Raw genomic sequence first — 21,932 nt, 5'->3', positions numbered from 1 at the left:
TTATATTCTATTAGAGGAGACAATACCAGGCTAAATGAAACAAAATTAGCCATTTATGGATGTTTATGCATGGGCTGGGCTTTAGCATGAGCTGGTAAATCACCAGCAGCAATAAGATCTACCAACTAAAAGGTTGCCAGTTCAAAGTTCAGGTCGGGGTGAGCACCTGACTGTCAGCCCGGCTCACTGTTTACCTCAGCATTCGAAAACAGCTTAGAGCTGTAAGTAGAGAAAATATGTACTGCTAAAAAGCAGGGGAGGTATTTTCCGGCGCCATGAAGAAAAGATCAGAAATTACCGGTGACCAAAAGGAAGGAGGAAGTCCTAATGATACAACAAACGTCTTTTCTGTCTGTCTGTCCTGTCTGTCCAAAAGGCATTGAATGTTTACCGTGTATATGTACTGTGAGCTGCCCTGAGTCATAGAACAGAATGTAAATAAAGTGTTGTTGTTGTTATTATTATTATTGTTATTATTATTATCATTATTATTATTATTATTATTATTATTATTATTATTATTATTATTTAATGCTTTCTTGTATGTCTGTCCATATGATTAAGAGTAGCCCATATTTTTCCCATGAACACCATACATGTGTTTGATAGCCTATTATTTTCCTGTTCTTATAGGTATCCCCACAACTTTATTATTTTTATATTGATGGAAAGATAATGTCCTGCTTTTAGATCAAATTGGTTATAGAAAGCTGCTAGCTGAAAAAGAAAAATTTATTTTGATGACAGCATGTATACTTTTTATACTTTCTGCTACTGTTTTTTTTAAACATGTTTTCCTAATCTTCAGGACCAGACTACTGTGCTTTGCAAAATCATGGCTGTCAGCAGGAGTGTGTCAACACAAATGAATCCTATTTCTGTCGATGCCAGCAAGGATTTACTCTTAATCCAGATAAGAAAACTTGCAAAAGTATGTTGTCCTAAAGAGTATAGTAAGTTCATCTGCTTTTACTCTTCAACATTATTGTCAGAACTCCCACTTCAATTGTTGCCTGAGAATATGCTTAATTTCTATGTCTAATTATACAGTTCAACAAAAAAAAATCTTGGTGTCTTGGTGTTTAGGCTTGTTTCTGGGGTTATTTGGGGCATTGATTCAGAAAATTACTTTGGACAGGCCATATCAGCTCTAGTTCCTTAGAAATTGTTAAAGATTTTCTATAGGCGAGCAGTTGAAGGGTGGTGTATATGCCATATGTTCTGTATCTCAAAAATGACTCCAAAATGCGCTCCTTCTTCTTCCCTTGAGAAAAGGAGGCCCAAAGTGACCAGACTGCTTCCTTGCAAACCTGATACTCCCATGCACCATCTCTCTCCTTCCCAACGGAGCAGAGCATAGTGGGTGAACAGCGTCTCTGTCCGTCACAATTTCTGGATTGTCATAAGGTCACTTATATAGCAATATTTTGCTGATGTTGTCCCAAAGTTGTAAATGAATGATAGAGGTCTTCCATCCTGGCTCTATCTCAGTTTCCTGGCCAGATGTTGATTAATTCATTAATGCTAATCAAGGTGATTAATTAAAACATTCACACTGGCCTCCAAGAGACAAGAATTCCTTCTCCCACCCTGGACCTTCCACAGATATATAAACCTTCCTTGCTTTGATGAACCAGCCTGGACACAGAATACTATTTGAGAACACAAAAATGCTGGACCATTCTAACAACTATCATGTCAGACTACACAGAGAAGCCATTGAAATCCACAAGCATGTGGACAACTTCAACAGAAAGGAAGAAACCATGAAAATGAACAAAATCTGGCTACCAGTATTAAAAAACTCAAAAATCAGAACAGTAAATAAAAAGCAATACTCTGAAAACAGAGGATTTCCAGACATGAATCAACCAAGGGCAGTTAACGACTCTAAACAAAGGATGCCCCAGAGGCAGGAAGAAGACAGCAGATAAGCTTTTCAATGCTGATTAAAGTGATTAACTACACAACATTCACACTGACCTCTCTCACCCTAGACTTTCCACAGATATATATTAACCTCTTTGCTTAGTTTTCTCCATACCTCACAACCTCTGAGGATGCCTGCCATAGATGTGGGCGAAACGTCAGGAGAGAATGCTTCTGGAACATGGCCACACAGCCCGAAAGACATACAACAACCCTGTGATCCCGGCCATGAAAGCCTTCGACAACACATCTTCCTTGCTTAGTTTTTTCCAATATACCTCACAACCTCTGAGGATGACTGTCATAGATGTGGGTGAAACATCAGGAGAGAATGCTTCTGGAACATGGCTATACAGCCCGGAAAACACACAACAACCCTGTGATTCCGGCCATGAAAGCCTTTGACAACACAAATGTTGATTCTTCTTGATTGGTGTTGACAAAGAGAAGCCTTGTGTTCACTTCCTTCTTAACAGTTGTAAACATTTCTCTTATCACTGTCACAGTCTTATCACAATTTACCAGGCAGGTTAACTATTTCAGTTCCCATTAGCAATTTTTAATTACAGTTCAGCAAGCAGGTAGCTAATCATTGCAGGCCTTAATATTTTAGAATTGTCTCTTCAAAATTATTAGCTCTCCTTTCCTTCCTTCCTTCCTTCCTTCCTTCCTTCCTTCCTTCCTTCCTTCCTTCCTTCCTTCCTTCCTTCCTTCCTTCCTTTCAAGTCATTTATACCCATGCATATTAAATCCACATTTATCAGATCTGTGCATTATATTTTCATGACACCACTGCCTTGCAAGAGAACACAACCAAAGCACTCCTGACAAATGGCCATCCAGACTCTATTTTTAAAACCTACAGAAAAGGAGACTTCATCACATTCTATGGCAGCATGTTCCACTGCTGAACAGCTCTTACAGTCAGGAAGTTCTTCCTAATGTTATTAATTTTCATAAAGCTATCCCCTTGCACAAACATCAGAAACTTCAAACTGTTTATATGACTTTGATTGGTTAAGAGCTAATGGGGTAAACACTTTAATCACTTTACATGCTGATTTTTAATGAATGCTTTAAAATGTCGTTTGCTTCTCCACATTGTTACCTGGAATTAATACCTACCTGTCTTCACTTTGTCATAGGAATAAATATCTGTGCCTTGGGAAAACATGGCTGTGAACATGAGTGTGTTAATACTGAAAGCTCATATATGTGCAGATGTCGAACAGGATATACTCTGAACCGTGACCGTAAAACATGCAGAAGTAAGTTCATTTAAATTGTGGAAGAGTTCATTTGGATAATGGATTGAGTTTCGAAACAAACAAATTTCTGCTAGAAATATTCTAAGAGTTGTTTTAAAAGGTGCTTTTGCTATTTTAGCAAAAGTAACGTGGCCGAGATACAGCCAGCAAGTGGCTTAATGTGACAGATAAGCATATTGCTGTGTAAGAAGAGGAGCAGCTTGTTATTTGAATGCCTTATCTTTGAGATAATAGTTACAACCAAATCAATTAGAATAGCCCCAAATGGTTTGCATGTTGTTTTTGGACCTTTCTGTTTTCTTTCTTCCACCTCTGATATAAAACAGCTAATGTTCTTGCATGTCAGGAAACACTATATAGTAGGCATGGGTAAACTTTGGCTCTCCAGGTGTTTTGGACTTCAACTCCCACCATTCCTGGCCTCAGGCCCTTTCCTTTTCCCGCTCAGCCGCTTAAGCGGCTGAGCGGGAAAAGGAAGGGGCCTGAGGCCAGGAATGGTGGGAGTTGAAGTCCAAAACACCTGGGAAGCCAAAGTTTACCAATACCTGCTTTATACTCATTGTGCTTAATTAAGCTGGAATACGCTCTATCACAATCATGAAAAAAATCACAGGCAGATTTCTGTGCATTTCTGAAATGCAAGCTGCCTTTGTTGGGATCTTCTTATTTTTATGCCAGTTTTACAGGCATTTCCAACAGGCCAGCTATAAACTAGCAAAAGGTTAACAGGGCAGTGAGTTTGAAAGAGGATTCCCCCCTCTTTCCTTCTCACCACACCCCCACATTTTGGATCTTGTTATTTTTCCCGAAAAAAGTACTAAGCTCTGTGCTGCTTGAGCCAACATACAAAGAAATGTACATTCATAAAAGCACGTATCATCTGAGCCTTCCAATTATTCTTTCTCAGGCTGCAAATCTCTGTTGCGTGAATATCTGGTGTTATGTCTCTTCTGATGGGAATCTGGAAAACATAATCATGATCATGATTATAAGAGTGTTGTTTAAACACCCTCACTTTATCTGCTAAAATTCTAGCCCTACTGCAGTAAAATATGTGTTTTAATGAAGTCGTGATTTCATTGTGAATATCATGTTATACTGGCCTCAACGAAGAGCTTCAACTAAAAATACTTAAACAATCATGAAGTAGAATATCACAGCCCCAGCTCACAGCAGTATTGTCATTCTTGCTGACCAGAAAATGAATTATATTAATACATTTCAGCAACAAAAACATACACAAAGAATAAGTAAATGTAAAGGTTTTTCCCTGACATTGAGTCTAGTTGTGTCCGAATCACATTTGCATGTTTTTGAACTGCTAGGTTGACAGAAGCTGGGGCTATTAACGGGAGCTCACCCCGCTCCCCAGGTTCAAACTGCTGACTTTTTAGTCAGCAAGTTTAGCAGCTCAGCTGTTTAATCTGCTGCACCACTAGGGGCTCCATTAAGAAATTACACAGATAATTACACAAATAATCACTTAAATACTAGCACATTTAATATAGTACAGCTTTTTGTAGACAAGGTTCCACTTCATCAGATGGAGATGTGATCATCAGTTGGCAAATATGTAGAAAGATAAGTGGGATGGGGGATTATTAAAAGTGGAATCAGATGGCAGTAAAATATAAAATGTCCCATATATACTCGAGTATAAGCTGAGTTTTTTAGCACATTTTAGCCCCTCTCAGCATATACTCAAGTGAGGGTTCTGGCTGGCTTATATTTGGGTCGGCTTATACTCGAGTATAGAGTTGGACAGTCTTATTTTATTAAAGTCTTATTATAATGTTAAATTACAGTTTTATGTAAATATTCAAAAAATTAACCTACTCGTGCCTCAATTAATGCAATTCTATTGGTATCTATTTTTATTTTTGAAATTTACCAGGAACTGTTGAATTTCCCACTTTTGGCTTAAACTCAAGTCAATAAGTTTTCCCAGGTTTTTTGTGGTAAAATTAGGTGCCTCATCTTATATTCAGGTCAGCTTATACTCGAGTATATATGGTAGTCTTAAAATGAAATGAGAATTCATAATAAGAGTCCTTCCTGGCTTTGAAGAACTGAATTGGGATGCTCCTTAATTAAACACTGCCTAATCTGAATGCTAATGTTTGAATAAATCCCAGGGCTTTTTTCTCTCTCTTGCAAACACATTATGATTCAGGAATTGACCACTGTGCTGAATCCAACCATGGATGTGAACAACTGTGCCTGAATACTCGGGAGTCCTATGTTTGTCAGTGTTCAGAAGGATTTGTCATTAATGAGGACCTCAGGACTTGTTTGCGTAAGTCTCTTGATCAAGGATGCATATACAATTAAGCAGGTTAGAAAGGGAGATAATTGTAAGACAATGCCATTCAAAATAGTATGCAAATGAATGCCTGCTGATATGTTTCCACGAAGAAAGAAAGCAGTTGTAATCACTTGGTACAACTATGCTACTATTCCTTGTTACATTTATTTTATAAACCCTGCAGTTTCCCAAATCCTATAATTATTTCTCAAGATCCAGCAGAACATTGAATGACATTGCTCAAAGAAGAGGCAGCAACCTTTTACTTCTAGCTGTTCTAATCCAGGGCAGCATGTCTGTTTGAATCCATAAAACAAAACATAACTTGCTTCCTGAAATAGTTAAATCAACCTACCAATGGAAAGAGTTGTTTCCTGGGAAAGAGAGAAAATGTTTATTCATTCTGGTGCTTTATTTTCCTCCAGTCAGCACTTGGGATTTTCATCAAGAGCTCTAACATTATTCATTTACCGCAGGGCTCCTGTGTATTAAGCCTTGATCTTATGATTATTCCTCCTGGATGTTCTTTTTATGTGCCAATACGTCTCACTTATTATTTAGAAACAGGCGCTGTTTGACTTTAGGTTTCCTGCTAAGCTGCTAAAAAGAACTTTCAGGGTTATATTGGTTAAATGGCATGAAAGGACAGCTTGTAGCATGCAAGGCTGTGCCAGGATTTCATGCCACATATATAAGCATCTGTGAGTCTGAGCCGGACACTTACATATTAAACATTTATAGCACTATGATTCTACTTTAAGGGCAGGGGCTATATCAAGCATGGGCAAACTTTGGCCCTCCAAGTGTTTTGGACTTCAACTCCCATCATTCCTAACAACCTCAGGTTCTTTCCTTTTCCCCCTCAACTGGCTGTTAGGAATTGTGGGAGATGAAGTCCAAAACACTTGGAGGGCTGAAGTTTGACCATGCCTGTTGTACCATGAATAATATTAACAATTTTCCTTCTTCAGGGGTGGACTATTGCTTACTGAGTGACCATGGTTGTGAACATTTGTGTGTGAACAGAGAAAGATCCTATACTTGCCAGTGCTTTGAAGGATACATGCTGCGTAGTGATGGGAAAACGTGTAAACGTAAGTTAGCTATTCTCAAATCTTGTTGATTTGTGTACTGTGTAAAATAAATGCACAAGCGGAACACTAACGAATACCACGGGTAACCATATCCCCCATCGAGTAAAAAAATGCAATCCAGAAATGACGTGCTATCAGGTTTGATAAAAGAGAAATTCATAGACACCTTTTTCAATGACTAGGAACTTTTCATAACTTACATAAAACAGGGAATGTGAAATGGTTTGTTATGTGAGAAGTGATATATATCTCATGTAATGTAAAACAGAACATTTCCTCAATAAAATTAAGTTTTAAAAATGCTTCGTGGAAGGCAATATATGCAGATTTGACTAGCACTTTAAGTACTATTCTGAAATATGATGATGAATGCAAGAGGCTGTTGAAAAGCAGAGCCAAACCTTGATGGCCATTTAAATCCTTTGCTCATGTGATATAAGTGTGCTGGAAAAAATGTATTGACTTTTTCTAGATAGAGATGTTTGCAAATCAGTGGCGCATGGCTGTGAGCACCTTTGTGTCAGCGATGATGGCAACTCCTATGTCTGCCAGTGTCATGAAGGATTCATCCTGAGGGAAGACGGGAAAAGCTGCAGAAGTAAGAAAACATGGAAGTAAGATTGTTCATTCTGAAGTTTTGGCTTCAGAGCCAGTTTCAGCACTTTGCTCCCTGTAGCTCAGGGGTGAAGTCTCATCCATCTCATCTTTATCTACTCAGCTAACGGAGTTTGTAAGTGAAGGAGCAACGTGGGCCATGCAAATTGTTCCTCTTGATCACTAGGCAAACACATAGGCATTTAGAGGTGGTGTGAGAAGCAATGTGTGGGGAAAACAATCTCCACTGTAGTATTAATGCAAATCGACACCAGTTTAATTACCATGGCTCAATGCTTTGAAATAATGGGAGTTGTAGTTTTATAAGGATTTTGGCCTTCTCTAACAAAGAGTTCTAGAACTTCACCAAACCACAACGCTCATGATTCCATAACGTTGAGCCATGGCAGGTAAGGGAGCAGCAAACTGCTTTAATTGTACAGTGTAGATGCACCCACAGGGCCGGCCCCACTATGGAGGCACCTGACGCCGCCGCCTCGGGCGCAGGCCCGGGGGGGCGCCGTCAGGCTGGGCGGGAGGCGGGGCACCGCCCTGACGGTGCCCCGCCTCCCGCCCAGTGCGCCCTGGCCCGTCTGGCCTTTTCTAGCTGGCCAGAATGCAGCGGAGGTCCCTGCAGGCCGCAATCGCGGCCTACAGGGACCTCCGCTGCAGTCTGGCCTGCTAGGAAAGGCCAGACGGGCGAGCGGGAGTAGCGGAGGCGGAGCCAGCTCTGACGCCGCTCCCCCTCCCGCCCAGCGTGCCCTGGCCCCGCCTCCCACGCTGCGTGGGAGGCGGGGCCAGGGCACGCTGGGCGGGGGGGCGGCGCCAGAGCTGGCTCCGCCTCCGCTACTCCCGCTCGCCCGTCTGGCCTTTCCTAGCAGGCCAGACTGCAGCGGAGGTCCCTGTAGGCCGCGATTGCGGCCTGCAGGGACCTCCGCTGCACTCTGGCCAGCTAGAAAAGGCCAGACGGGCCAGGGCGCACTGGGCGGGAGGCGGGGCACCGTCAGGGCGGTGCCCCGCCTCCCGCCCAGCCTGACGGCGCCCCCCCGGGCCTGCGCCTGAGGCGGCGGCGTCAGGTGCCGCCCTGACGGTGCCCCGCCTCCCGCCCAGTGCGCCCTGGCCCGTCTGGCCTTTTCTAGCTGGCCAGAATGCAGCGGAGGTCCCTGCAGGCCGCAATCGCGGCCTGGAGGGACCTCCGCTGCTTTCTGGCCTGCTAGGAAAGGCCAGACGGGCGAGCGGGAGTAGCGGAGGCGGAGCCAGCTCTGACGCCGCTCCCCCCCCCGCCCAGCGTGCCTTGGCCCCGCCTCCCACGCAGCGTGGGAGGCGGGGCCAGGGCACGCTGGGCGGGGGGGCGGCGCCAGAGCTGGCCCCACTTTCACGCTACTCCCGCTCGCCCGTCTGGCCTTTCCTAGCAGGCCAGAAAGCAGCGGAGGTCCCTCCAGGCCGCAATCGCGGCCTGGAGGGACCTCCGCTGCATTCTGGCCTGCTAGGAAAGGCCAGACAGGCGAGCGGGAGTAGCGGAGGCGGAGCCAGCTCTGACGCCGCTCCCCCCCCGCCCAGCGTGCCTTGGCCCCGCCTCCCACGCAACGTGGGAGGCGGGGCCAAGGCACGCTGGGCGGGGGGGGAGCGGCGTCAGAGCTGGCTCCGCCTCCGCTACTCCCGCTCGCCTGTCTGGCCTTTCCTAGCAGGCCAGACGGGCGAGCGGGAGTAGCGGAGGCGGAGCCAGCTCTGACGCCGCTCCCCCCGCCCAGCGTGCCCTGGCCCCGCCTCCCACGTTGCGTGGGAGGCGGGGCCAAGGCACGCTGGGTGGGGGGGGGAGCGGCGTCAGAGCTGGCTCCGCCTCCGCTTCTCCCGCTCGCCGGTCTGGCCTTTCCTAGCAGGCCAGACGGGCGAGCGGGAGTAGCGGAGGCGGAGCCAGCTCTGACGCCGCTCCCCCCGCCCAGCGTGCCCTGGCCCCGCCTCCCACGTTGCGTGGGAGGCGGGGCCAAGGCACGCTGGGCGGGGGGGGGAGCGGCGTCAGAGCTGGCTCCGCCTCCGCTTCTCCCGCTCGCCTGTCTGGCCTTTCCTAGCAGGCCAGAAAGCAGCGGAGGTCCCTCCAGGCCGCGATTGCGGCCTGGAGGGACCTCCGCTGCTTTCTGGCCTGCTAGGAAAGGCCAGACGGGCGAGCGGGAGTAGCGGAGGCGGAGCCAGCTCTGACGCCGCTCCCCCCGCCCAGCGTGCCCTGGCCCCGCCTCCCACGCTGCGTGGGAGGCGGGGCCAGGGCACGCTGGGCGGGGGGGCGGGGCCAACTGTGGCCCCGCCCCCCCGCCCAGCGTGCCCTGGCCCCGCCTCCCACGCAGCGTGGGAGGCGGGGCCAGGGCGCGGGAGGCGGGGCCGGTGGCGGGGGCGCTTTTCAGCACCCCCGCTTCCCATTAAAAAATCTCTCCGGCCGGCCCTGTGCACCCAATATCATTTGTGTGTGTGTGTGTGTGTGTGTGTGTATGTGTATGCTTGCCACTGTTCATTATAGCCCCCATGCTATAGCTACCATTAACTACTTTCAGTGTAGTCTACAGAGCACTGGAAGGCCCAAACCACTTGCCCATGCTGCCCAGATAGATTGATTTTTATCCATATGGTGGAAAATCATAGAAACACAGAATTGAAGGAGACCACATGGCCATCCATTCCAACCCCCTTCTGTCATGTAGGAAAAGCACAATCAAAGCACCCCTGACAGATGGCCATCCAGCCTCTGTTTAAAAACATCCAAAGAAGGAGCCTCCACTACACTCCAAGGCACTGAGTTCCGCTGTTGAACAACTCCTATGGTCAGGATCTTCTTCCTAATATTCAGGTGGAATCATCTTTCCTGCAATTGGAACGCAATGGTGTGAATCCAGGACCATCAATAGCATCACTGTGGAGGGAAGTGTTCAATTAGGGCACATCTACACTGGCACTATAATGCAGCTTCAACTAATTTGGGATGAACTGGTTTCATTGCATCGGTGATTAAATTGACTGGTCTGGAACCAATATAAGACCAGAAAGATAATTACGTTTACCATGGAACCTGGTCTCAAATTGCTCTGTGGGTTTTTTATTTCTCCATTTCCAGGAAAGGTCCACATCAGCACTCAAGAGGCATAGGAGGTGGGAAAGGGGGAGAAAGAGATAGTTAGGAGTGGAGGTAACCCATTACCCCTTCTAGGGGACTATTAGCCCCCTACTAGTTAGCTATGTCTATGGGGTTCTTTTCGGCATCCCCCGTTCTATAATGTGTTTCAAGAAGGATAGGTGTCTAAAATGTGCTCCACATTCTGAAGAGCTGATTTCACCCTGAAATCTGGGAGCCCTTTCACACAGCCCTATATCACAGAATCATAGAGTATAGAGTTGGAAGAGACCTCATGGGCCATCCAGTCCAACCCCCTGCCAAGAAGCAGGAAATCACATTCAAAGCACCCCCAACAGATGGCCATCCAGCCTCTGCTTAAATGCCTCCACCAGTATCAGGGCAGAAAATCAAACAACATCTGCTTTGAACTGGGTTATCTGAGTCCACACTCAGATAATGTGGGATTTTCTGCCTTGATATTCTGGGATATGGGGCTGTGTGGAAGGGCCGGGCCCTCAGATACATTGGGATATGCTGCAGTACATTAAGGGGCGTAATTTGCACTTTCCTGCAACTTTCTTTAATGTGCTATATACACTTTAATCTGTACTGCAGTGCACATTGGTGGCATGTATTTTATGACTGCCACAGTTTCCAGTTGGGTTGGAGCCACATTAAATGGTCAATGTATATGAGCCCTGCACCTTTCCGAGAGTAAGTCTGTAACAGTTTTCATAGGAAAAAAGCAAACAGAAAAAAGTGATCTCAATTGGGATTGCTGAGATAGGAGTCTTCAACTCAGGGTTCCTGAGTTAGTAAGCTCAATACAGCCCACTTATAAACAAAAATAGAAAATAAATAAGTTCAGCGAATAATTTGACTGTTAAACTTATTATACTGTTAAAATTCACAGTAATCACAAACAATATTGTATGAGTTTTGTACAATCACTCTGAAATAATATTGACGCCGTGTGTTCTTATGCCGAGTTGAACATGAATCAGCCGACCATGACTGGTTTCGGCCTTACTCCAGGCCTTCTTCTGATGGTAATAGTTACAAACTTGACACTTGTTCTCCTTAGAGATACAGGTTTTTATACATAGTGGAATGGGATACTCTGTTGTGTGTTTGGTTCTAATTATTTATTTTCTATTTTTGTATATAAGTGGGCCATTTGTGTTGAGCTTAAAAACAAACTATGAACAATTTTTGGCAATGAAATGGTTGATAGATCTTCTGTACTTAGAAAGGTAATCTGCAGAAATTACGCACCGAATAGTGCTATGTTATTTATCATGTAGATTCATTTTGACAATTGTATTAAGTCTAAATATGGTTTGAATTTTATTTTCTCTTTCTCATATTAGTCTCTGTTCTTTCTGTGTTACTGTCATCCAACAAACTGTATGAATTATTGAAATTATCTGTAGGGAGAGATCTCTGCAACTCAGTAGCTCATGGCTGTGAGCACTTGTGTGTCAATGATGATGACTCCTATATCTGCAAGTGCCGTGAAGGATTTATATTAAAGGATGATGGGAAGACCTGCAGAAGTAAGCAGCTTGATCTTCATTAGAAAGTCATTGTTGTGACCTGTTGTATAAAACAAATTTTAATAATGAAACTCTTTGATATATTCAGATCAAGATGTCTGCAAGTCTATAAATCATGGATGTGACCAACTCTGCGTTAATATTGAAGATTCATACACTTGCAAATGTCACGAGGGATTTATATTAAAGGCTGATGGGAAGACATGCAGAAGTAAGCAGCTTGATTTGAATTAGAAAATATTTTGTGATGTGTAGCATCTGTAGAAATGATTTTAATGGATAAATCTTGATTATATACAGATCAAGATGTCTGCAAGTCCATAAATCATGGATGTGAGCAAGTCTGTGTTAATGTTGAAGATTCATATACCTGCAAATGTCACGAGGGATTTATGTTAAGGGATGATGGGAAGACATGCAGAAGTAAGCAGCTTGATTTGCATTTCAAAATATTTTGTGATTTGTTGCATCTGTAGAAATGTTTTTAATAGATAACTCTTGGTTATATGCAGATCTAGATATCTGCAAGTCCATACATCATGGTTGTGAACATGTCTGTGTTAATGTCGAAGATTCGTATACCTGCAAATGCTATGAAGGATTTATATTAAGAGGTGACGGGAAAACCTGCAGAAGTAAGCAGCTTTATCTTCATTAGAAAATAACTCTTGTAAACCTGTTGCATCTGCACAAAATGTTTTAATAAGAAAACTCTTTGTTACAATCAGATCGAGATGTCTGCAAGTCCACTAATCATGGATGTGAACACATCTGTGTTAATACTGGAGACTCCTATGCCTGTAAATGCCACGAGGGATTTGCATTACAAGAAGACAGGAAAACATGTAGAAGTAAGTCATTTTAATCCCACTTCATCTTTCCCTAGTGGATGTGAACCTGGTTCAGATAGACTGTTTAATGCAAAACAAGCCTCTCAAACTTTCAACTCAAGCACACACAAACATAAGTTCTCTCCTTGTCTCTAACATACACCAGAAGAGGAACTTGAAAACATCTAGTGAATGGGATAAATAAATTCATACATACAGAAACCATTATCTTTTTCATTTCCTCCTGTAACTCTCCCTGTCCCAGCAGAAATTCAGTGATCCTTCAAGCCCCTGACTGCCAAAGGCATTTGTCATTCGGAAATCACACACAGAGACACAAATGCAGTGCTAGTGACACACAAATAACATGATGTCAAGATGATTGCAAGTTGCTTCTGGTCCTGACACGTAAAAAGAAAGATGATTATAAAGCTTTGGCAAGCCTTTCCTCCTCACCATCATTTTTCCAGAAAAGCTTAGAGCAAGAGTGGGAATCCTGTGGACCTTCAGCTCTTGTTGAACTACAGCTCCCAACATTCATTGGCTGGTTAGGGTTCTGTAGAATCCAACCACATCTGGAAGATAATTCTCACCTCTGTGCTAGAAGATGGGTGTTGCCTTATTACTTGCAGCCCTGTTCATAACTTGGAAAAGTTTGCTTTCTTTCTATCTTTTGCCACTGATCATGCTCCACTCATGCAGTCTAGGATTTTTAATAATAATAATAAAAACTTTCCCAAGCTTTGGCCCCTTCACTTCTTTTTCCTCCCTGTCACATTAGCTAAAGGAGCATGATTTGGAGAGAGAAATACAGTTTGGCAAAAATGGAGTTGTATTCCTATTCTGTTGGTTGTTTACTGCCTCATCACACCAGAGCATGGATCCACTTTAAATCTGGTTTTTGCCTCCTGCAGAATTCTGAAGTTTGTAGTTTGGTGAGGCCCAGGACCTGTCTGGCTGAGCTGTTTAAAGGCCCCTCCCTAAAGCTGATTGGAAGTGGATCCAAACGCTAGTGTGATGAATCTGGCCTAGGGAATCATTCTCTTTAATGCGAGTGCTTGTGGTTGATTAGAAGACCCAGTAGGATTAGGAAGTTTAAAGGTAAAGTTAAAGGTTTCCCCTGACATTAAGTCTAGTTGTGGCCGACTCTGGGGGTTGGTGCTCATCTCCATTTCTAAGCCGAAGAGCAGGCATTGTCTGTAGACACCTCCAAGGTCATGTGGCCGGCATGACTGCATGGAGCACCGTTACCTTCCCGCCGGAGCGGTACCTATTGATCTACTCACATTAGCATGATTTCGAACTGCTAGGTTGGCAGGAGCTGGGGCTAACAGCGGGCGCTCATTCCGCTCCCGGGGTTTGAACCTGGCACCTTTTGGTCTGCAAGTTCAGCAGCTCAGTGCTTTAACACATTGTGCCACCAGGAAGTTTAGCAAAGCCTTAAGAAGGAGGCAGAACCAGGCTGTTTTTTTTCTTTCCTTCATCCTTATAATCTTGTCTGTAAGATTAAAAGGCTTAAAACACCCACGCAGACTACTTCACACTTTTTAAACATATGGGAAAATTTTTTGATATGCATCAGTGAAGGTCTTTATTTTGTTTCCAGGCAAAGATCCTTGCAAGTACATTCAACATGGTTGTGAACATGATTGCATAAATAATAACAATTCATACCTTTGCAAATGCCATGAGGGATTCATACTGGAAGGAAATGGGAAAACGTGCAGAAGTAAGACAACCTTCCTTTCTTTTTATATGTCTTTTGATTTCAAAGATGAATGGACCCAACATACAAAAGTGCCTTAAGATCTCGTCAATAAAATACATTGAAATGATGGAGTGATTTTAGTATTGGCATGATATGATCACTTCTAGATTTTCCAGTAACCAATTTGGATGCCATGTTTTGGGATAATTGAAATGTCAAAACTTGGTAGTCCAGTGCACGCCTTAGGGCAGGGGTCCCCAAACTAAGGCCCGGGGGCCGGATGCGGCCCTCCAAAGTCATTTACATGGCCCCTGTCCTAAACTTTAGACTTAGGGTTGACCTAAGTCTACCTGGTCTTTGGAGGTCTTTTTGCTTACCTATGGTCTTATGAGATCGTCTAGATGGTCATGAAGGTCTCTTTGCTTAGCTATGGCCTTATGAGACCATCTAGATGGCTTTTGGAGATCACATTCCTTACCTATGGTCCTATGAGTCTGTCTAGATGGCCTTTGAGGGTCCCTTTCCTTATCTATGGTTTTATGAGATTGTCTAGATGGCTTTTGGGGGGGGGGCTTTCCTTCTCTATGGTCTTATGAAACCATCTAGATGGTCTTTGAGGGCATCTTTCCTTATCTATGGTCTTCTGATGGCCTGATGAGATCATCTAGATGGCCTTTGAGGGTCCCTTTCCTTAACTATGGTCTTATGAAACCATCTAGATGGCCTTTGGAGGTCTCTTTACTAACCTATGGTCTTAGGAGATTGTCTAGATCAGGGGTCCCCAAACTAAGGCCCAAAGGCCAGATGTGGCCCTCCAAGGTCATTGACCTGGCCTCTGTCCTAAACTTTAGACTTAGGGTTGACCTAAGTCTGAAATGACTTGAAGGCGCACAACAACAACAATCCTAATTTTAGATCCTTCAAGCCCCCGACTGCCAAATCTGTCTAGTCCAGCCCCCTAACAGACCGAGGGACTGTGAATCGGCCCTCCACTTAAAACGTTTGAGGACTCCTGCCTTAGGGTAACTGTGCCATCAGTGTTTGAAACCTCAGTCCACTTGTGGCATTCAGGGAAGCCAGGAATAGATAATGTTTTATAGCTGTACAACACATTCAGCAAGAGTGCACAGTCACTTCCCCATCCCATTTTATACTGCAGCTGAGGGAAATGTATTTTGAGAACATAAAACAAGCAAACAGGCAAATAGGGACGCAACCACAAGGCATGTGGGACCTTTAACAGATTGGAGAATTTCTACTACAATTCTCCATCTCAGTGTTTTTCAAATGGTCTGAAGTGGAGGGCCAGCAATTCCCACACTTCACAATGAGCCAGGGACCAATACCATACTTATGTAAGATTAATATGAGATTCACAAGGTTTCCAATATAAGACCAAATGGGTCTGTAATATGTTTACAATACAACTGTAACCAACTTTTCTCGGTGCATAAAATGTATCCTAGCAGCACCGCACCCAATACCATATTCTTTTAATTTTAAAGTGTCTGTGCTTCATTACAGTATTCCCATTCTTTTGATGTCTTAGTTAATAATGAAAGCTTAGCTCATTTCTAATAACAATAACAGAACTTCTATTATGCTTTCACACTGTTGAGTTGAGCTTCAATATTTTAACCAGTTTTAACATATTATCCACAAAATAAACTCCTCAAAATAAGTAAAGATAGGTGCTACTCCTTCTGGACCCAACTGCTTGATATAATATTTCCAAAACATCATTGTTTCCACTTCAGGTTTGCTCCCTTGCCCTTCAGCAAACACATCTTTTATAAATTTCCCCCATATTTTCCAAAAATCGTTTAATTTCCAAATTCCTTTTTTAGTCTTAATACCACATGTCAATTTATCATTAATCACTATATTCCATACTTCTTTGTACCAATCTTCTAACTGAAAATCATGCCTTTCTTTCCAATGTTTAGCTATTATCGGCCTCATTGCTGTTAGTAAATTTGAGATTAACTCCTTTATTTCTTGTGGTGTTTTAATATTATCATATATCGACAGTAAAGCTATTTCTGGTGTGCTCATTATCTCAAATGTTGTTATCCCCCTTACATATTTCCCAAAATTTTTGTATATATTTGCAAGTCCACCACATATGTATATATGAGCCTATTTCTTTGCATCCTCTCCAACATTGATTTGAATATTTCTTATTTATCTGGTTCCATCTGAGAACCATTAAGAACCATCTCCATATAATCTTGTAATCGTTTTCTTTAATCCTTACTTACATACTTTTCAAAATACGCATATCCCATATTTTCTTCCATAATTGTACAATCAATTTTTTATCACAATGTTTTCCCCATGTTTCTGTTTAGCTCATTTCTGATACCCTTTTTTCCTTTTCATTTACTTGCTGTTAGTATACCATTTTCAGAAGAGAATGAGAAGTCTCTAAGTTGCACAAAGAGGCAATTTCCACCTGCTCTTGATCTTGTTTCTTTCATTAGTTCTTCCTTTTCCCTCTTTTATTTTAACAGGATGCACTGAGGGCCCAGTTGATCTGGTATTTGTGATAGATGGATCAAAAAGTCTGGGAGTGAATAATTTTGAGATTGTCAAGGAATTTGTATTGGGAATCTTGGACTCTCTTACCATATCACCCAAAGCTGCAAGAATTGGTTTGCTGCAATATTCCACACAGGTCCGCACAGAATTTACACTGAAACAATTCAGCACAGCCACAGATATGAAGAAAGCAGTGTCCCAAATGAAATATATGGGGAAAGGCTCCATGACCGGACTTGCCCTGAAGCAAATGACCGAGAGGAGTTTTACTGAAGCCGAGGGGGCCCGGCACTTGTCGGCCAAGGTGCCCAGAGTGTGCGTGGTGTTCACAGATGGACGGGCCCAAGACGAGGTCTCCGAATGGGCTGCTAAAGCAAAGCAACGTGGTATGATGAAAATGTCCCTAGAGTTACAAATTGTAAGGCTAAAGTCCTGGATATCACTTTGTATATCAGATTTATTCTTTGTACATTTGAACTAAAAGTTTCTAAAGGTGTGGTGCATACTCTCCAATTGTCCCAATTTGGCTGGAACAGTCTCTTTTAATCATCTCTCATCCTACTTTTCCTGCAACTTCTAAAATAGACCAATTCTTTCTCTTTCTTCCACTTTCTCCTTTTATCCCCAGCCTACTCCCATTGGTGCAAACTAAGTTCAAAGAACAAAAGTTGACTCTGAGGAAGAAAGAGAACTGGAGGAGACATCTTTCCTCTTGTAAAACTCTTCCATGACTGAATTTCCCTTCTGAGGGGAAGATTTCTCTCACTTCCTGTTGTCTCATCCCATCTCACCCCGTTCTTAACTACATTGCCATATAAAATCCAGATTATCTGCTTTGAACTGGAATATATGGTAGTGTTGACTGCTATAATACAGTTCAAAGTGGATAATGTGAAGTTTGAAGCCTGGGTCAGGGTGAGCTCCTGACCTTTAGCCCAACTTCTGCCTACCTAGTGGTTTGAAAGCAAAATGTGAGTAGATAAATAGGTACCGCTTAAAAGCGGGGAGGTATTTTAAGGCACCATAGCACCCCACCCCCTCTCCCCATGGCCAGAACCGAGCACAAGCCTTCAAGATGCTGAAGATGGGGAAAGCCTATATATATATATATATATATATATATATATATATATATATAACCTCTTTCTATTTACAATTGTCTGTCTTGTCAGTGTATAAATGGCATTGAATGTTTACCGCATATGTATGTTCTGTGATCCGCTCTGAGTCCCCTTCGGGCTGAGAAGGGGGAAATTAAATACTGTAAATAGAAATAAATTATCTTCTTTGATAATCTGGATTATATGGCAGTGTAGGAGAAACCTGTGAGTCACTTGTATGTCAGCTATTGTAACTCAGGGACTGCCTGTATATGCCTATTCTTGACTTTCATTCTGGAGTCTTCCAGAGACTGATTAATTACTGATGAATTACATAATTTCTGGGGCTGTATCTGGGATGTCTATACCTAGTCACATTTATACATTATTGGGAACTAGAGTTATCCTCTGTGGCTGAGAAAATGTCTTTTCTCCAGGTCTCAATATATATCCAAATACATATATTGAACTTGTTAATTAAATCTGATACGTGCTGCTACTTTCCACCTTGCCAATGATTATTTAATACTTTATTTATAACCCGCCCTATCTCCCCGAAGGGGACTCATTTGATTCTATCAGAATGAGTCTTACGAGATTGCATAGCCTCAGAACAGCCAGTGGAGTTAATGTTTACAAAAGGAATTTTGATATTTCACAAAGAACGGACCCCCAGCATTAATAATTCATTCATAAAAATAAAGCAAGTCTTAGGAAAGAAATTTAAAATGTTTCTGGTCCTGGCTAATAAAGGTTTATTTAAAGTATTTTAATCCAGAAAGTCAAAGCATGAAAGAAGTAACAGCTTTGTTTTCCTGGAACAGAAGCAAAATGGCAGAAGGGATTGGCCATGCAGTTATTGCTGAATGAATTCACCCTTCCCCGGGGTTTTCACTGACGGCAGCAGCTGTCTTCCCCTATGTTTGAAGATCTGTTTAGTAATAAATTGCTCTAGGTATTCTTCTTTTCTACAGATATACTATGGGGTACTCCATATGATTAATTAAAGGCAATGAACAAAGCATACTTGATGAATCAGATATTCCCAAGAGGACCTACTAATATGACAGACACCTGGAAAAATGATCTAACACATTGGCTCTGATGTTTCTGGCTCCATAGAAAGCCTCCATTAATATCATAAGATTTTACAAAGATAAATATGTAACACTAACATGAATTCTAAGGAAATAGAACATTGCAAATCAAGATGCTTTACACGGCTTCCAAGAAAATACTCAGATTTGGTACTTCTTAAAGATAGGCAGCAGTTTATGAATGGATGTAATCATTCAATTTTTCATCATTCACTATTGGAAGATTTTCCAGCTTAATGTTAGGACCTCTGAGAGTTTTTCCACACAATCCATAGACAGATGGATGTTGTCATGTAAACTCATGTATTTGTTGCAAAGCAGCCTCAGAGGGAGACTGTTTGAGCAGAGAAGAGATATAGGTTGTTTAAATATCACCCCATTTGTCCTGTTCCTACTTCAAGAAAGAAAGCCTAGGACACTCTATAAAGTAAAAGTAAAGGTTCCCCCTTGGCATTAAGTCTAGTCATGTCCAACTCTGGAGGCTGGTGCTCATCTCCATTTCTAAGCCAAAGAGTTGTCTGTAGATGCCTTCAAGGTCATGTGGCTAGCATGACTGCATGGAACACCGTTACCTTTCTGCCAAAGCAATTGATCTACTCATATTTGCATGTTTTTGAACTGTTAGGTTGGCAGAAGCTGGGGCTAACAGCGGGAGCTCACCCCACTCTGTGGATTCAAACTGCCGACCTTTCGGTCAGCAAGTTCAGCAGGTCAGCTGTTTAACCCACTGTGCCACCATGGGCTCCTGACGCTCTGTATCAGGTTATTAAATATGATTGTCAGGCTAAACGTGTATCTAGGGGAGGGCAACCTATGGTATTCCACATGTTGTTGGACTGCAATGCCCATCAGTCCTGGCCAACATAACCCAGAGAGAGATGATGAGACTTGCTGTCCACCAGTATCTGGAGTGTCATCCCATCTAAGCCTAGAACCTCACTGCTTGATGTGAGGAGGTGAATGAAAACAACAGGGTTTATGCACATGCAGCTTAATTATTTGTATGTGCATATAATGTATAGATAGATCCTATATTCTGAAATTTAATGTGATTTGAAGTTATTTTAAAATGCATGCTTGGCATTGATCTATGATGGTTCTATTCAGATGTTAAAGTCCTAGCATATATATGTGAACCAGTCCTTGGAACAGCACTGTATATGGATTTGTTTGCACTTGAAATCCCCTGGTTGTGGAGGTGTTAATTAAATTAAAACAATACCATCGGCCTTTCATATTTGCGGGTTGAATTTTTGTGAATGTAATTTAATATATTCTCTAGACCAGGGGTCCCCAAACTAAGGCCCGGGGGCCGGATGCGGCCCTCCGAGGTCATTTACCTGGCCCCCGCCTTCAGTTTTATAATATAATATATTGTATATACATATAATATTGATAATAATATTATAATGTAATACAATATAACACTAATAAAATACCATATAATAATATTTATTATATATTCTATATTACATATAATATTACTAATAATATCACAGTATAGTGGTATAGTTCAATATAGTAATATATAATGCTAATATTGTGCTATGCTAATAATATAATATATTGTATGTGCATATAATTTGTAAGCCACTCTGAGTCCCCTTTGGGGTGAGAAGGGTGTGATACAAATGTAGTAAATAAATGCAGTAAATAAATAATAAATAAATTTTAGACTTAGGCTCACACAAAGTCTGAAATGACTTGAAGGCACACAACAACAACAACAATCCTAATTAATTTGACTATCTCATTGGCCAGAAGCAGGACCACACTTCCCATTGAAATCCTGATAAATGTATGTTGGTTAAAATTGTTTTTATTTTTAAATATTGTATTGTTCTTTCATTGTTCTTGTTCTTGTTTTTGCACTACAAATAAGACATGTGCAGTGTGCATCGGAATTTGTTTGTATTTTTTTTCCAAATGATAATCTGGCCCCTCAACAGTCAGAAGGATTGTGGACCGGCCCTCGGCTTAAAAAGTTTGAGGACCCCTGCTCTAGACATTTGTAAGTCTCCCAGGCCAAATCTATGGTCAACGTTCAGCGAAATGAGATCATAGGGTCATTTTCAATTGCCTACGCTGTGTCTTAGCAACGTGTTGTTGCTTATAATGAAAATATGCAATTTCTTTCTTAGGAATCACTATGTATGCCATTGGAATAGGGAAAGCAATTGAGGAAGAACTGAGAGAAATTGCTTCTGACCCTCCGGAAAAACATCTTTTCTATGCAGAGGATTTCAGTGCCATGGGAGAGATTACAGAAAAACTCCAAAAAAGAATGTGTGAAGGTATAAAGTATCATGTTTTTTCTTCTTCTCCCAGATACAACAAAACTGGATGAACCATTAAGACAGATAGAATTCAGGATCTGATGGGAGCAGTCTGACAATTTGCTCTGAACATCTGCAAAATCACAGGGAGACGTGTAGAACATGAGGAGCAATAAAGTGCCAGAAAGAGTAATATGTCAGCTATTTATCACTGAGGGAATATATAACTTTAGTCTAAAGCCAGGAACATATACAATCATTTTTATTTCTTCTGCCATGTACAAAATGTGCAGCTCAAGAATCCAAAAGAATTAATAACACCCTTTCCCTCCCATATCCTGCAACAAGAGCATCTGTACAGCTGAAAAACACCGTGAGATATTATTTTGGGAGCTTTGAGCAAACACTTGGTAATATTTACAATATTTGAAATGGCTTGACGGTCAGTATTAATCCCATTTGATGACAAAATAAAATCTTGTTGTCTTTCACCATGACTTTTGCCAAGCTTACTAGTTTTAATGGACAGTTTGT

General features: G+C 42.2%; 1 protein-coding gene across 2 annotated transcripts in view; it reads left to right on the top strand.

Moving 5' to 3' along the window:
• The window catches only part of matn2 (matrilin 2), a 73,616-nt gene that overhangs the window by 46,259 nt on the left and 5,425 nt on the right, over positions 1-21,932 (top strand). For both annotated transcript variants that reach the window (XM_062980151.1, XM_062980150.1), the window contains exons 7-19: positions 809-931; positions 3,075-3,197; positions 5,371-5,493; positions 6,474-6,596; positions 7,069-7,194; positions 11,724-11,846; positions 11,935-12,057; positions 12,147-12,269; positions 12,359-12,481; positions 12,575-12,697; positions 14,283-14,405; positions 16,898-17,311; positions 21,264-21,416. In XM_062980151.1, the coding sequence (XP_062836221.1) occupies positions 809-931; positions 3,075-3,197; positions 5,371-5,493; positions 6,474-6,596; positions 7,069-7,194; positions 11,724-11,846; positions 11,935-12,057; positions 12,147-12,269; positions 12,359-12,481; positions 12,575-12,697; positions 14,283-14,405; positions 16,898-17,311; positions 21,264-21,416 (1,923 nt within the window). The remainder of the gene's footprint in view (positions 1-808; positions 932-3,074; positions 3,198-5,370; positions 5,494-6,473; positions 6,597-7,068; positions 7,195-11,723; positions 11,847-11,934; positions 12,058-12,146; positions 12,270-12,358; positions 12,482-12,574; positions 12,698-14,282; positions 14,406-16,897; positions 17,312-21,263; positions 21,417-21,932) is intronic.

This window comes from Anolis carolinensis, chromosome 4 (assembly GCF_035594765.1).
Source record: "Anolis carolinensis isolate JA03-04 chromosome 4, rAnoCar3.1.pri, whole genome shotgun sequence".
NCBI lineage: Eukaryota > Metazoa > Chordata > Lepidosauria > Squamata > Dactyloidae > Anolis > Anolis carolinensis.
The sequence above is the reverse complement of the archived record's forward strand: the minus strand, read 5'-3'. Positions and strand labels throughout refer to the sequence as shown.